Source organism: Temnothorax curvispinosus, unplaced genomic scaffold (assembly GCF_003070985.1).
Source record: "Temnothorax curvispinosus isolate PA1 unplaced genomic scaffold, ASM307098v1 QBEX01010704.1, whole genome shotgun sequence".
Taxonomy (NCBI): Eukaryota; Metazoa; Arthropoda; class Insecta; order Hymenoptera; family Formicidae; genus Temnothorax; species Temnothorax curvispinosus.
Genome location: NW_020220484.1, coordinates 1 through 16756, shown reverse-complemented (window position 1 = coordinate 16756; position 16756 = coordinate 1). Strand labels below are relative to the sequence as shown.

General features: G+C 44.3%; 1 protein-coding gene across 1 annotated transcript; it reads right to left on the bottom strand.

Moving 5' to 3' along the window:
• Nucleotides 1–2060: 2060 nt before the first annotated feature.
• Nucleotides 2061–15672, bottom strand: LOC112460675 (myb-like protein P). The gene is made up of 2 exons (XM_025025472.1): nt 14858–15672; nt 2061–13017 (listed from the first exon to the last, which is right to left on the bottom strand). Exon 2 carries the CDS (start codon nt 12938–12940, stop codon nt 12425–12427), a length of 516 nt encoding a protein of 171 aa, XP_024881240.1. The 5' UTR covers nt 12941–13017; nt 14858–15672; the 3' UTR covers nt 2061–12424.
• Nucleotides 15673–16756: the final 1084 nt, after the last annotated feature.

Here is a 16756-nt window from a genome sequence, read left to right as displayed (position 1 = left end):
CGTCGCTGGTCATCCCCACGTGGTCCCTCCTTTCTTCCTCGTCTCTCGCGCGATCATCACCGCGACGTCAACGTACTCGCATCCTCGCCTCCTCGTCCTTCTTCTCGGATCGTCCTATGTCCTATCTCAAGTAACAGATAAAAGATCACCCGGCTTTCTTTCTCGGCCGAGTTGCTCATCCTGCAGATAATTGCCTGAGATACTCCTCTCGAGGATAAATTTTCAGTTCTTCGTCGAAGGCGACGATTCTTGCAGCTCTCGGTATCGCCTCTCTCCTCCAAGAAGTGATCTTCTTGCAAAAATTGTCGGGGATGCGAAGCTGACATCGGATCGTCATCGGATGGAACGGACGATCGACAGATCTCGTTTCTGCGCGTAACGACGAGCCTCTTCCTCTCACCACCTTCCGTCCGTCGTATTCCTTCTTCCTCGTCCTCTTTTATTTTTTTTGCGGAATTTATCGGCCCGCTTATCGACGCTCGGATCCGACGAATCTCGCTCAAATGGGTCGCCAATGTGAACCGCACATCAAGCTCTCGGAAGTCTTCCCCTTCTTCTCGCGTAGCAAAATAATTCTCTTCTTTCTCTCTGCTCGTTTTCGAGGGCGTCCGCCCTCTCCCGCCCTACGCGTTTTTTCATTTGCTTATTTACAATTATTTAAATGTATCTCGTCGTCTATATTACTATCTTCATCATTGTCGACCGACGCGATCTCCCTCCTCCTTGTAAACAATTAAATTCTTAATCGCGACATATATATATATAATATATAATGCCTATTAACGCTCCAGTCAGAATCTTAAGTATTAGCTTTTTGTTTTTCTGTTACTACATAATAGATTACGGTCGTTATCATCTATGCCTTATTTACTCTAGAAACCTCGACGGTCAATTGCATCTCGTCGTGCCCGTGACAGTGGCTGTCAGAGGGGCACGGAGGGAGGAAAAATCGTCGACATTGTTATCATCCTCAACGTTGTTATCATCATCACAGAGATCGCGACTCGATATTCTTACAACTATTATTAACGTCCCCTATTAGATTCGCAGTTCTTTAACTATCTCTCTCTCATTCATTCCCTTTCTCTCTCTTTTTCTCTCTCTCTCACACGCATTCTCGACAACACGGAACCAGTACCGTTGCCTATTCCTCACAATCTACTTATTGTATTCATGAAAAAGAAAATGTCGCCTCGCGATACTTTTGTCAATTGCGATAGGTAGTATTATAACAATCTTAATCGTTAACAACGCTGTTCTGCGAAATCGCATGCCTGGATTGTCGTCGTTGACATCAACTTCAACCCTTAAAATTTTTGCGAATACAAAATGAACGCAATCGCACGCACACGAGTCGTTTGTCCCGAGAGAGCGATCGATTCTCTTAGAAGTAAAAACACGTGTCATGTCTCAATTTGTTCCCGCGTCTTATTTATATTTATATACAGTTTATCGAGTTTTTATCGCACTCGTGTGTTCAAGAGAAACGACTCGCGTTGATACTACACAGTACACGCATTATCTTTTCCTCTTTCTCTCTCTCTTTCGTTCTCGCGATAACGTATCTACATCACTGTCCCATTAAAGCAGACCAGAGTTTTGAGAAACAATGCTCGGTACAAAGTGCAAATTTATGGACAAACGCAGAAGAAAAATCGGGTGCAAGGAAACGGGGGAAAAAATACGCGCGCAGAAAAATCTGATCTCTTCGCCTCGTCGCAAAATTCCGCGAAACGTCGCCATGGTGTTGTCGGTTTAATTTTGAGAAATCGCGTTCGTATCTCTAATGCTCCTCATTTAGCGCCGTACACGTTCTGAGAATCTTGGCGTTTGTCAAGATCAAGAAACGTACGAATACAGTGCTAAACGGTCAAAAGAAACGCTGTACGTTTTCTGTTTTACGTTTTTTTTTTGTAATGTACATTTTTAAAATATATTTATCGTACTTTTTTTACAGATTTATGTACGATAAATATGAACGTTTAATCAACGTTGTTTTATGGATGTTATATAAATATAAAATCTGTAAATAAATATAAATATATATCTCCATCCATAAATGTAAATAAATATAAATTTTGTATAAAATTTTGTTTTCTCGCAATATGAATCATTTTTCGTCGACGGCAATAGCCTTTTAGGATAATATCAATAAACGATCGGTCAACCTTCAGCAAGTAATAAATGACATAAATGACAAAGAAAAAATCTTTAGTCAATTGTAATATCTCCTTAAAAAAATTAAGGACTTGCCGTAGATTGTGACAGTCAGTTCGAATCTTTAAAGCTCTTTTAAAGTTATACGATTTGAAATGTACATATTCGCATCTGTATTGTTTAATTCTGAATGATTCGATCAATGTTCTTCGTTTACCGATTACAATAATTTCTCTGATCAACGAAAAACATTAATGAACGATTCTTTCTTTTTGATAATTCGAGACAATGCTTCCCTACCGACGATTCGCGATTAATTTGTCGCTGCGAAATCTTCCTCTCTCGACGATCGGATTCCACACACGCAGAAAATATCTCTCCCCCCTCTCCCTGCGCCAAGAAATTATAAGGGGAACGTCTTACGCGATTATTTACCAAATAGGGAAAGTTGCTTTCACACGCGCGCTACCGTTTTGCTCGCGCGCTACTTGCGACGACGATCGAACCGACGTTCCGCATCACGGACCTGCTCGCGTGCGAAAACAATTCTGATCCAGAGCGACACGTTTTTTTTTCCGGCGATCCGCCGAACGGTTCCACGTGCCACTTTCCCAATCGCCGCGCCGATCACCGTCTGCGTTTACGTATCAGTCACGAGTTTCCATAAAGCTGGAGTTCTCTGCTCCTCGTCTCATCAAGAGATAAACAAAGGCCGATACGAGCCAAACGCACATGGTGATGCGCGAAGAATTATATTTGACAATACACGCACGTGTTGCGCCTTGTTTATAAACAATGAGTATCAATAATCGATTAAAAGATCGACGGATCGGCAGAGAAAACGTGCCCTTGGAAGAGGAAGCTCTTTTGCACACATACCCATACGTAACACACATACTCACGCACACACATTCTCGTCCTCCGTACGCATGTATATATATTTCTATATATATATTTTTGTATTCCTTTTCACTCTCATTCTTTTCGCACTCGCTTATTTTGGCACGCACGCATTCTACCGCACTCACACACTCACACTTTCATTATCCGGAAATATACTAAACTATATATATGTGTATGTATATATATATATCAAGGTACATGGTCTCGATTCGCTCAAATAGTCAATGCGTTCTCTCGCCGCGCGAACGATTCTTCTCGCTTCCGACGGCGCGTTCGCCACGGTGCGAGCGACGGGGAGCATCGTCCACGTTTTCGAGGAGACCGCTAAGATCTCCCTCTCTCGCGAGGAATAAAATGAAATCCTCCCCCCGACGGTGCCCCTCGCACTGTCGCGTCGCGCAGCCGCGTTTTTACCGCGTTTCACACACGGCGGCGGGAGGAAGGATAAAAAAAAGAATATACATGTATATATATATATATATTGTCACGTCGACGGGGGTCGATTCCCCCGTCGAACTCCCCGGGGGGTTCGCGGAGGACGCGCGCGAAACGCTCTGGCAAGCCGCGAACAACCTCCTCCCTCCCGCCACGAACGTGTCGATGAACGCGTGTCTCCGCTTAAAAAAACGAACTCTATCTAGCCCCTCGAGATGTCTTTTTTTAATTAATTGAACGACTTCAAAATTCACCGGCTTTGACGCACCGGGCGCGCGTAAACGGTCGGCGCTTACGCGGACCCTGAGGAATCGGTGTCCGCGAGGTGAAAAGCTCTTTCGCGGTACGATTGAGATCGAAGTTCGTGCCTCGAATTATGCTTTCCTTTTCTCCGTAACAACGAAGCTTAAAAACTAATTTAAAACAAAAAAAGAAGGAAAAGGAGACTTTAACGTCGGGCAAGACGAGTGAGCGATGCGAAAAAGAGGCACGGGGCGCGTAAATTTACGAACGGCAAGAATTTTCGGAGAATAAAAAGATCGAAGGAATGTACAATGCTGTCGTCATTACCGAGGAGTGAATTGATAATAATCGATCGAGTAAAAATCGCGGAGAAAAAGGAAAATCGAGAATTTTGCGCCATTATTCGCCCCTCTTTTTTTTCTTTGAAGAAGCTGCGGATCGTTCGTAACGTTGGACCATGAGTACTTCGGTATGTATAAACCATGCTCTCTTTCGCTCTCTTTCTTTTCCCCTCTCTTTTTTCTCCTCTTCTCCTTCGTTTCTCGCTTTGTCAAACCTCTCAACTTAAACCTAAATTTAAGGCTTATTTAATTAATCGACACAGTGTTTTCGTGTGGCTGCGTGTTTGTGTCCCCTGTGCTCGGTATGATAAGACGTGAGCGTGTACGCGAGTCTTGTACAATGACGGAAGGGTCGGTTTCCGAGGTCCCTCGCGAATCGCCCCATTTGGGATTCTCCCTCCTCGGCGAACGGGGAAGCGGAGAACCCCCGAGGGCACGCGATCGCGAGACACCGCGGTAATTCCGATTCGGAACACGTTGGTTTCGTTCACGATGAGCTTCAATATCTCCGCTTTTGCTCGAGTAGCCCGCGTCTCTCCGACGACGGAGATTCGCCAAGTTTTTCAAAGTTACCTTCCGATTCTCGATTTCTGCGCGCAGAGACCTTTCGATGATAAAACGTGAATGGACTCGGTATCGTTGCGACGAACGATCTGTTCGTTCTACTTTTCGTAAAAAAAAATTCTTTCAAAACAAGTTAAAGTCCTGATTAAAAAGAAAAAAAGGTAGTTTCACGTTACGCGATACTAACTGTCCTCGTGTCTGCAAAAGTCATCCTTAAGAAGCGTACATTAAACGTAGATAAAAGATATATCTAAAAAAAAAATGATTTACTCATCCCTGCGAGAAAGTTATCATTTGCTAAAAAGCTGTATATGAGCGTTCGACTCTAATCCATTCGCGTAGGGTCATCGAGAGCTAGCCCGTTCATCCCAAACACCTCGGTGTTTGCTCGAAGAGGAAAACGGGGTTTCCTCAGAAGGTTCCCCCGAGAAGGAGCCATAAATTTAAAGTTAAAACGATCAACTCCGCAATCGATGGATTCCTCGTGAAAGTTCCAAAGCGATTCCCTTTGTCAGAACTGCATACTTTTGTAGGAAGTATTTGTACGAAGTTTTGGAGGGTCCGTAAGAAGAGCACCGTGAAATTTTCCAGCAGCGTTTCCTCCCCCTACTATCACCTACTACCGCTTTGCTCCACCGTGATCGAGAAAGCATAAACGAAATGTTACTTAATTCTTTAATGGCACCCCAATAGAGTACGAGCGAGAGATAAGATGCGGCTATAATCCAAGCCCAACCAAGAATTGGTAATTCTTTCAAAGTGTGAAAGCAGCGAAGATATATAGCGAAAGAATATATGCACACACACATGCATAGCTATTTCTATTTATATCACGTGTACGCTTGAACGGCGATAGTGCTGCGATTTGGATTTATCCGCGAAATAAAATGAAAAGTTCTCTCAGATGATAAAATTCTCAGGTCCGTTATTGGTCCCTGAAAGTAATGCAAGAGCCAAGTTCCCGGGGCAGTCTCCCACAGCGCCTGATGTGGCCACCATGAGGATTTTAGTGGGTATGCTACGCACGTAATATCTTTCGCGATGCACATGCATAGAATCCCACATTACCCTTGGCACTGTAGCCAGCAGTCGAGAGTGTCTTTTTAAAGACTTCTCCCATGTAAAAAAAAAAGTCTGTTATTGGTGATAATAATTTCGCGTCTTCGCCGAAAGGAATAATTTATCGAGAAAACGTGACTAGGCAGATATGTGCTCAAATAAAATGTACCGAATCGTTTGAGACGGAATCCGATCCTTGTAAAATAAGATTTCTCAGTTTGTCGTCGTTATATATATTGCCACGAAAAATATTGCGAGCTTGTCGGGAATTAATAATGAAGCGATTAAGCACGGATCTCTTTGCGCCTCGGGTCTCGCTCGAAAGGTCCGTGACGGCAACTACAGAAATGTTGCCGAATCACGATGGAACGTCCGGACCACATGATCGACCACCTCGTCGATTCCCGTTCGAAACTCGTTCGCGACAAGCGTAGCGCGAACGCGACCGCGAAACTCGTGTGAAGACGCGACTCTATACCCGCTCACCCTCGCGATATCGTCTCGCCTGCCGCCCTTAATTAAGCCCGAGCCTATTTGCGATTTTGTACGTTACAATATCACAATTGAATGTTGACCGATAATGGGTCGTCCCGCGTCTGCCGGTCAGCCTCCTCGTCACGAGAGAAAATCTAACCCGGAACTTTCTTCAGGGATATCACACGCACGATGATCCGCGTCGATCGTTTTTCCCCCCCAGACTTTTTTCCTTGCTTTTCTCACGGAAACAAAACTGGTCCAACGTGGCTCCGGCAATGACGCGTGTACATAGACCAAGCATTCTACTCGCGGAGCGAAGCCGGATGTTGGCAGTTTAAGACAGAGCGAGATAGTTGATTCGCCCTTAGTACTTTCTCATTTTCTAATGACGACTCTATGACGACTCTTGACAGTCGATCCAAGCTAGAGTGAGAAAGCACCAGGGGCAAATCAACCATCTCCGTCTTGAACTGCCAACTTCCGGCTTCACTCCCTCCATCGCAAAAGCATAGGAATACTTGGTCTATGTATACACGTCATTTGGCTCCGGAGTGACCACGTCGAGACGCTTGAACATCTAAAACGCGCTTACTGAGGATGGCCAATCGCTCGTTCGGAAATGAAGCGCTGAGACTGCAGAGCGGATCGAGTCTAGTTTCGAAAAATTTTGAAATCAAGTATCCAGAGAGCTTGCTTAGGTATTCGATATCGGGCGCTTTTCCTAAATTTTGATTTATCCAAATGGACCACGAATCCGGAAAAAGTCTTCCGCGTTCCGACACACGTCAGTCGCGCTCAGCTCTCTCCATTACGACGCCACTTGAAAATTCGTTTCGCAATCTCGGCAATCTCGTTCCTCGGAACGAGCCTCGTGGCGACCTGGTCTGTCCTCAGCGCTTCAAATCGATCCGCGTCCTTCCGGGACGACCCAGCCGCGCGTCGTTTACAATTACAGACTACGAGCTATCATTATCAGCTATATCTGTATGTGTGCATGTGTGTATAGTCACGACACGACGGGTCGTGTTTTAAAGCCGTAAGATGGAAACGCTCGGGTCATTATCTCCCTCCCTCCCCCCTTCTGATGTCTTTCTGCCTTTCCTCTCGCGCTCGTCATTCGGTCCTCGAATATCACCGAGCGCGTTTACCGGTTTATATCGAACCGTCAAAAATTAATCACGTTTATTAATATTAAAGCATGAAGAATACGGATATCGTATCACCGTTTCTCTCTCGTGGAAGAGAGGGAGAGCGAGAGAAAGAGAGAAGATGCGAAAACGCGTTTCTTCCCTCCCCTCTCTCACTCTCTCTTTCCCCTTTGCTTATCTATCGCGATGTTTCTCTCTCTTATCCAACTAATAACGCCATTACTTATCGTACCTAAACTCTACTTTGCGGTTTTTTCTCTATCGGTTTTTTTTTTAAATCTTATATAATGTATATATAATATATGCGCGCGTACGCGTGTGGGTATACATAATATATGTATGTATATAGATATATGTATTTTATATCGATTAATCAGTTATCAATTAAAAGTTAATAGTATCTATTGAGTCATCATCACAGCTAATTTCCCGACTCTTCTTTTCGTTAAACAATTGATTCTGTCATTCGTGGCTTCTCTTCTCCACCTCTCCTCCTCTCCGTCGTTCGTCTTACGCGTATAATCCTTCCTTTTTCGCCGGTTGTACGTTCGCGCCGTAAAAAGATCCGCGAGGGAAAAATCGAGCCTGGCGCTGGCGCCCATCGCCGTCCTCCGAAAATTCCGATTACACGTGGCCCGCCCTCAACACGAACGTTCGAGTCTTCTAGCCACGCGCTCCTGGAATCTCGGGGAATAGGACGAGAACGCGTCCCTGTTTGTACTCCCGATTTACGGGAAGACTTTTTCCCTTAACAATCGAAGCTACAATTTTCGTTTACGCAGCTGATAATTTACACATTGGTTGTTCCGGGATCGCGTGGCTGATCGGCGCGCGCGTCTTCGCGACAACGGATACGCACGTTTTCACTTGCCCCCCACATATCGCGCATTTCTGTCTCCCTTTCTCTCACCGGACGGCAGTGTTGAATTCGTTTCCTTCTCGCTCCAAGGATCTACCGCGAGCTCTGCGACCGTGACGATTTATCCGGCCCTGAACCCGCACACCGAGATAGAAAGTCTTCGCCTTTAATCGCGCGTCGACTCGGCTGCTCGGTGACCAATTCGAAGGCTCTTGAACAAGATCGCGATGCCTCAAGACGTCTCTCTAGCCGGCTCTACAATTCGCCGCGAGAACCGCGTGCGGGAAGCGACAATGAAAAATCACCTACGAAAAGCAACAATTAACATATAAAAAAGATAAATTAAATATTTTCAAAAAAAAATAAAAAAAATAACGGCACGAATTTATCGATATACGGCGTTTAAAATAATGCGGTACAGACGGTTCTATGTCACAAGGAGCTGATTTGTTTGTCGCAAATCGAATCGGGAGCTGTGCGAATAAGTGGATACGTAGCTGATCCAAGAATTTACCTATTGAATTAACAAGCTGCCGGCTTGACAGCTTCGATAAAATACGGTCCGTCAAATTGTTTAATTCAGAATTGTGTAGTATGTACACATGTTTCATTATTTGAAGTGTTTTGGGCTCCTGTTCAATTCAGAGTGAGATTGCGTATTACTATTCTTATATACTTATACACAAGTATTATCATTTGAAGTAGAATTCGGACTCTCGTGTGATGCCACTCCGAAACCGCCTCCCTCAAAGATCCGCGTTTGAGCAGGAATGTCTCAACCTGTATTTGACGGTTTTCAAGAGGCGGTTTCGGGATACACGCGCAAGTTCGTCAACAACACGTGGAGAGATACTGGAGCAATATCTTGGGGGCCCCCCCAAGATATTAGTCGGTATCGTCCCGCGTGTTGTTGCCCAACCCGCGGAAGAATAAGAAACGAGAATCGTTAAGTAAAAAAGGAAACAGGCGATGTGATTGCAAAATGATTGCAAACTCACCGATACTCTGCGATTTAAAGCGTTTCAGCTCCTTGTACCGTCGCGTAAAATTAAATTCCGTCGCGATCGTCTCGTTCTCCCTTCATCGATTCTCGTGGTGTTCAAGACACGGATTTCGCCGTCGCCGTTCGCGACGACGACGGCGAATTAAATTTCGAACGCAAAAGTGCATGTATCGATCGTATTAAAAAAACAAACAAACAAAACGAAAAAAAGAAAAAAAAAACAAATCTCTGGGCCTGTGATGATTCGTAATTCGTGCGCATTCGTGAAAACGAGTTGCCAAACTCTCTCCTTCGAGCGTGCTTATCCCGAGATTATCGATCTCCTCTCTCTCTCTCTCTCTCTCTCTCTCTCTTGGAGCCCGGTCGCGCACGACGCGCCGAGGATGAAAAAAAAAGGAAAGGGAACGTGTGTCCGTTCTCGCGCACGTTCGAGAGTTTACATCCGACAAGCACTCGCGTTTGCCTCTGTCCGCGTGTATAAGAAACGGTATTTTCCTTCGATAATTTTCGACGTCGTAGATCAAACGTACGTGTGCGTGTGTGTTAGCTGCTATAATAGATACCGTTCGCGTATTTCATCTTACAAAACTATAGATACGGAGCGAGGAATCGAAGAAAAAAAAATCGAAATCACGCGTTTTGATATCGGTCTCTCGTGTCTCAATTTTGTCATTTTACTTTCCTACTCTCATTCGCGCGTTCCACAATCACACCCGTTTCGCAAACTCGGTTCTTACCTAAAGACTAATCGCCTACCGAAGAAAGCAATTGACGTAAGAGGAGAAAAGTGGACATAGACAGTTGCAAAAAAATCATTTGCAAGTTATCAAGAAACTTATAAAAGAAAAAAAATTAAACATTAATTAAAACACTACGTCAAAGAATTTTGTTCAGTCTGTGGCTTGAAATAATTTTGCTTAGAAGAAAAAAAAATAAACAAAGAAATATTTAACACACAAGAATTTTAAAGCTTTGAAAATCTAAATCTAAATCCGACGAAACCACACTTGTCGATTTGATTGTGCAATGTCAAATCGATCGTATTCTCCACGCTATCGTATCGTTAAGGCCTTAACTTATTACCACTATTGTTATTTATTTACCCTTAAATATTATTGTTATCGTTACTATATTATATATTAAGTCCATTTACTGTGTCCGGTATATAGTTTAGAAGTGGTGCGAGTTTGATATGACAATTGCGCCCGTAAAGCATTGTAAACCAACGAAAAAAAGTTCCGACCGCCCCCTCCTTTCTGTCCGGCACAAAGAAAAGAAACTCCAGAAACTCGCACGAAGGACAACTCCTCTTCAAGGACGGGTCGAGTTAACGTCCGTTATCGTTAACTGTTGTTCCTGCTTTTAATCTATCTTACGAATCTCGGTCCTCCCCCCATCAGGGACGCGACCGCCCTTTAAATGTCGCTATCAATGTCCCTATCTTCTCTGTTACGGCCACGATTGCGCCCTAAGAAGGGACAGACAATCGCCAATCCGACGTTAATTAATCAGGACAATCGCGACGCTAATACTCTCTTCCCTCTTAAAAATCTTCGTCCTCGATATCCGCGTCTAAATAAAGCATTAGAATACATTAGTACGTGAATTTTTCAAATGTAACAACAGTCATTGTGATGATCAATAAACATAGATTTGAAATTGTTTATAAATCGAGATTATAAATAAGAGAGAGAGACGCGTTTGCGACAATTCCGTTTGCAACGGACGAACCAGCCAAATCTTCTCTCCCTGTCTCCATATCTCTCTGTCTCTATTTTTTTGCCCCCCTATCGTAAAAATAAATCTTAAATTTACATGCAATTTCATTAATGATTTTGTTGATGAAACATCGCCGAAAATCGAGAGCGCGAGAAGCGTGATCGAAATGTGAATTCTCCCGCAACGTCATGATAACCGTCATAACGTATCCGCAAAGCGTATCCATTCGATCACCTCCCCTCTCCATTCAGATTTCTCCCGATCCCCCTCCTACCTCTTTGTTATGTCAATCACGTTTAATTAACCCACTCGCGTAACACGCACTGAGAAACTAAAAAAAAAAAAAAAAACTTACACCTTATACACTTATCTCACGTAAAGAGTAACGGATAGCAGTGAGTAGCGGAATAGCAAGAAAATAAAAATATCTCCAACACAAAATGAAAAAGAAAAAGAAAAGTAAACGGAAATTAAAAAAAAAAAGCTGCATGAAATAAATCTCCTATACGAAGCCGTGTCCCTTTACGATCCGTAATACCAAAAAAATGATAGAGTCCGCGAGAGAAACTGTTAATAAAGAAGTATACAGATAACGATCATTAGTCGGGCGGCTATTAAGCAAAATTGTTTGTCCAGCATATCTGTAGCAACGGATCGGGAGATTGCGTACGCCGTTTGTGTCAAATTAGAGCACGAGGGGATAATAAAAATGCGCGTTAGAAACACCGGCTGTCTCGAGAACGGCGTGAAGCGCGTGTGCTTCCAAAAATCGCTTTGGAAAGAGCGGTCGCGAAAAATCGTCGGACGTTGTTTCTTTTTGTTTTTCAACGCGTCGATATTGAAGTCCATCGTTTGACAAAATCGCGAAGCGCATCTTCGCTTCGTTCTCGCGCTTGTCGTCTCGTCAGACTGAGGATGTTACTCTCTCTCTTTGTGTTTTCAGATGTTATACAGATAATATATATATATGTATGTACGTGGGGCTCTCCTTTGTGTTCCTTTTGTAAGTTTAGCGGTATACGATAATCTAAAATACAGTATTACTTACATTTTGTCACAATGGCGCGTGATGGGAGTTCCAGAACGCATATATATACATATATAATGTATCTCTCGCGTGCACACACATTGATCGCGGCATCGGGACGCACCGATGCACCGTGTCGTCACCCCCCTCCCCCCCCCCTCGCGATGCATAGTCTTATATAAGGTTTCAAGTTTGTATGCTGGATGTATCTTAGCGTAAAGAACGGATTACGGGATATCCACTCGCGCGATAAAATCGAAAACCCGTGTGTATATGGACCGCACACGGTGTCACCATCATCGTCATCATTATAATCTTCACATTCATCCTCATCATCGTCGCTATCATCGTCCCTCTTATTCTCGCAGTCCTCACGGCCGATGATTCTTACCGACGATGATTCCCTACCGTACCTGATTCTCTAGGAGCCACTGACGGCCGCCACCTCTCACCTCGCGCGTTGCTGATGTATACGTTGGTCTTTGGGTATCAAGCCTGAACGTTCAGCACTATGCGCAGCTGCCTCGTAAATTCGCTCGCGCTGTCCAACTGGCGGCAGCCATTCACCAATCTGCTCGTCCAACGACTCGGCGGTTTAGGCACGCTCGCAGGCGACGGCGTTTCCGAGAACTTGGCGCCCGCGTAGAAGTTGTTGGTCGGGCTGCTGCTCGGACTGTGCTGCTCGCAATGCTGCTGCTGCTGTTGTGGTAGTGGTGATGATTGCTGCTGCTGTTGCTGTTGCTCTTGTTGTTGTTGTTGTTGTGGTGGTTGCTGCTGCTGTAGCTGTTGTGGCGAGCTTCTCGCGCTCTTGGCCGACGGGCTGTATGGGCTGGCGCTTTGCCGGCCGTCTTTAGCGTTTCTGACCGCGTGGCGACCGTTCTTGTATAAGAACGGCGATGATTTACTGTTGGAACGATTATGGTGGTGGTTGTGCTGATACCCGACCTTCGGCGAGGCCTGTCGGTCCACCTTGGCGTTGTCTAACTTGGGCGCGGAGTTCGTCATGGCTCGGATGTTTGTCTATCTATCTCTCCTCTGTTTCGGTTCACTACACCTCCACGTCACTCAGCCAACTCGTCGGCCTGCAATACAAAGCAGTCCCTCAAATTCGTATATATATTCCCAATATTTACTTCTCTCTTTCCATGTTGACACCTCCACCATATCTCTAAAATTGATTTGCATCTACATTGTTATTTTTTTCTCGCTATAAAAGAGGAAACGCTACTCTCTTTGTTTCAAAACGAGGACTATTGACATTCTGGTACACTTAAAGTTGATAAAACTATAAAAATTGTATATCTCTCTTCTCTTCCTGCTATAAAATCATTTATTTAATCAATCTTTTCTTAGCAAAAATGCCGAGAAAGTTGATCGTTTATTGCAACTTTCCAATTCCTTGTGCATCATAATTACAAAAAACACATTTTACATAAAAAATCGATCAAGCGTCACATTCAATGCCGTGAATATAATATATTTACAATATTTTTTATATATTTTTTTAAATGAAAACTGAAAATTGATCGGTCAATTCATCAATAGTGGAAAATGTTAAAACTATAAATAGAAAGCAGATCTTGTCGGAATTTATTATAAATTAAAAACATAAGCTCATTAACATAACTGGTGCAGTTATATTATACCGCTCGCCTCTTGCGTCGCGCTAAATGAAATTTTTCGTTATGTCGCGCAACATGGTCTGCAGAATGTAGCGTAAAAGAACTATTGAACTTGCAATACGTATGTTTACATAACAAACTTCCTTTATAGCCTGTGCATTTTCTTTAATTTTATCGAGAAAAAAATTCCGGATGCTTTATTAAATGTAAGATATAATTTATGCTAATATTTTCTCCTTATATTGCGTCATAATAATTTGTAATATCCGTCGCATGATAGAACTTTAGCATGATTAAAGGCATGCATTTGCGACATCTAAAAACAGATTCTGGTTACAACACAAATCTTCATAGATCAACGAGTAGATGCTCAATAAAAGTCAACTGCATACTTTCTATCATACTTTCACCGTCAAATACCTTTTCCCGGAGAACAAAATTACGACAAATAATAATTAAAAAAAAAATTACTGTTCTGATCATTGAGAACCAAAGGAAATAAAGTAACATTGTGTACATCCTTTCTGAAAAGACTGAAAAATAGAAACGAAATATTTGTCAAAAGAAAGAGGGATCTATAAGAATTTGTGACGTCTTGTTCCTTTGAGAGAGGCATCAGTGTAATTCTTCTCTTCTTCCATTTTATAAAGCATTTTTTTTTTTACGTTTACTTACAACGAAAAAAGCTCAAGGCCCTATACACAATGAAAATCACAGGCAACAGGAACAGAATTTCCGACGCACCGAATTCCTATTCTCCATTGCCGGTACCTGACCAGTCAGTCACACACAGTGATTTGATTTCGAAGCCTTGAACACAATACAAAGGTACAGGCAATAAAAACAGGGAATAAGCCGGACAACGGAAATAACTCCATTTCAACTTGTAATAAAACTATTTGTTTCAATGTGCATAGGGCTGAAAGATTTATGTTTAACAAACGACAAGAAATAACCCAAAAGATATGCATCAATTAACTTTCTCGAAATTTCAAAACCTCAACGTTCGAGCAGCTGTCCAAAGTTAAACGTAAAAAAGAAATATTTATTAAACATAACAGAGTATTTATAACTTCTCGCAAATAATATCCTTGTTCCTCGTCTTTGTTTTTTCACAATCGACTCGTGACTCAATCCTCGAAGGCTCTTTGTCTTTCCGAACGCCGCGCGTCCCGGCGCGGGACGAGCGTTCTTCCGCACGGGAAATAAACGGGCGATAAACGCGGCGCGTTCACGGACCGATATCGATGCGGAAAGCTGAAAAAAATAAGGAGCATAAGGAGCAAAAAAGGGGTCCTACCGGTGAACGTTGGCTGGTTCGCCTCTCGGGGGGACGGCGTCCCGCGTCCCTGCTCAGCAATTTTTCCAACTGCGCAATAATCACGGTATCCAGGGCAGAGCGGTGGTGGGGACGACGACGGTGACGACGCGGTGGGATAAGTGCGGCGGGGCGCCCCCGGGTGCTGTTAGCGCGATGCTACCTCGCCTCGTGTTCCTCTTCTCTCACGGTCCTCCCAGTACGCGTACCTCGCAAATTCGACCACATCCGATGACCGTTAGCCACCTTTAGCTCAATATATTTCCTCTCCTACCCTCTCGCGTGGCCCGCTCTCACGCCGCCGATTACGGAAAAGCGGCGCACATACGTTCCCCGCCCGCTCCCCGGCGCGACAATAACGCTCCACTCTCTGTCCAAGATGGCGGACCACGGAGCCGTTGCGTTTGTTTGCCTTCTTCCGCGGCCGTAGCTTCCACCACGACCGGCTACGACGCTACCGAAACGAACCGGATCGGATGGCTCCTGGCCAAATTCACCTCGCGGTTGCGTTTTTGCGTTTCCGCACGCCTCCTCGTCGAAAAAATTCCAAGGGGGCCAATCCTCTCGGGGCCCGGGGGGGGGGGAAAGGTCCGTCTGACGTGTTACGCGCGCACGCACCGTATTATGCTCCGCGCTTCGGCCGTCGGCGTGCCCTCGTTACTTTTCTCCCTTCCTCGTAGGCGTCCTCGTCCTCCGTTGCGCCTCCAAAAATCCAGTCTGGTCGAATCGCAAACAACGATCTCACTCCGCAGTTAAAAAGTTCAGGCCGACCAGGCTCGTGTTGTCCCCCACATCTCTACGACACTCCTCGAACACTGATTGGGGCATTCCGCCTGCGCTTTTATAGGTCCGACGCCGTCCCCTTCTTCACTTGTGGAAACTTGCCACAGTTGTCGCTGACCGCTACCCCCTCCATCGTGCCAACCGCGCGCGCGTCGTTTCTCCCCCCGTTCCCGACGCGAGTCCACGTCCGCATAACTTCGTGAAATTTCGTGCGTTTTCGCGTTCCGATACGTTTCCTAAACCGTGATTGGTTGGATCCGAAGGTAAGAACCAATCATCGAGTGAGTATTCCTATTTATATATTTTTAGTGTTTTCAGTCGTAAAGTCGTGAGTCGCAAGTTGACCAATCACAGTCGATTATTCTCCTCAAATTCGACTGTGATTGGTCAATTCTTGCGATTCACGACTTTGCGACTAGCATTGTAGACCGTAAAAAAATAAACCAGTCACAGTCGATTATTCTCTTCGCGCTCGAAGAATAATCGAGTGTGATTGGTCTATTTTCTTACGGCCTTATGCTAGGTCTACAATGCGAGTCGTAAAGTCGTGAGTCGTAAGTATTGACCAATCACAGTCGATTATTCTCCTCAAATTCGACTATGATTGGTCAATTCTTGCGACTCACGACTTTGCGACTCGCATTGTAGACCCAGCATGACGATTACGAATAAAAACTTTGTTACGTGCAATGGCCTTAATTATTGAGCAAATACAGTCAAATTAGCGCCGTCCTTTAGCGTATGTACATATATGTATGTATGTATGTACATACATATGTACATACATACGTCTTGTTGCGTTTTTTGTTGCCAAAAATTCTCGTTATTTTCAACATGGCGCAGCCAATCAAATTATCCCACTTCCAGCAGGCGCGCACGCTCCCCCGCAATCCATAGCTTCTTACTTCTTTCTTCTCCTCTGTCCTATCCTGTTTTGCTCGCAAAGTCGCAAGCCGAACAAAGCCGAACTGCCGAAACAATCCGAAAATTCCGAAACGTAAATGAGCCAATGGCGCCCACCCAAGTTTCCGACGATAAGATAGGGGTTCACTCGGTCTGTTGAGAAAACGGAAAGTTCATCGTACGTTCTGAAATTGG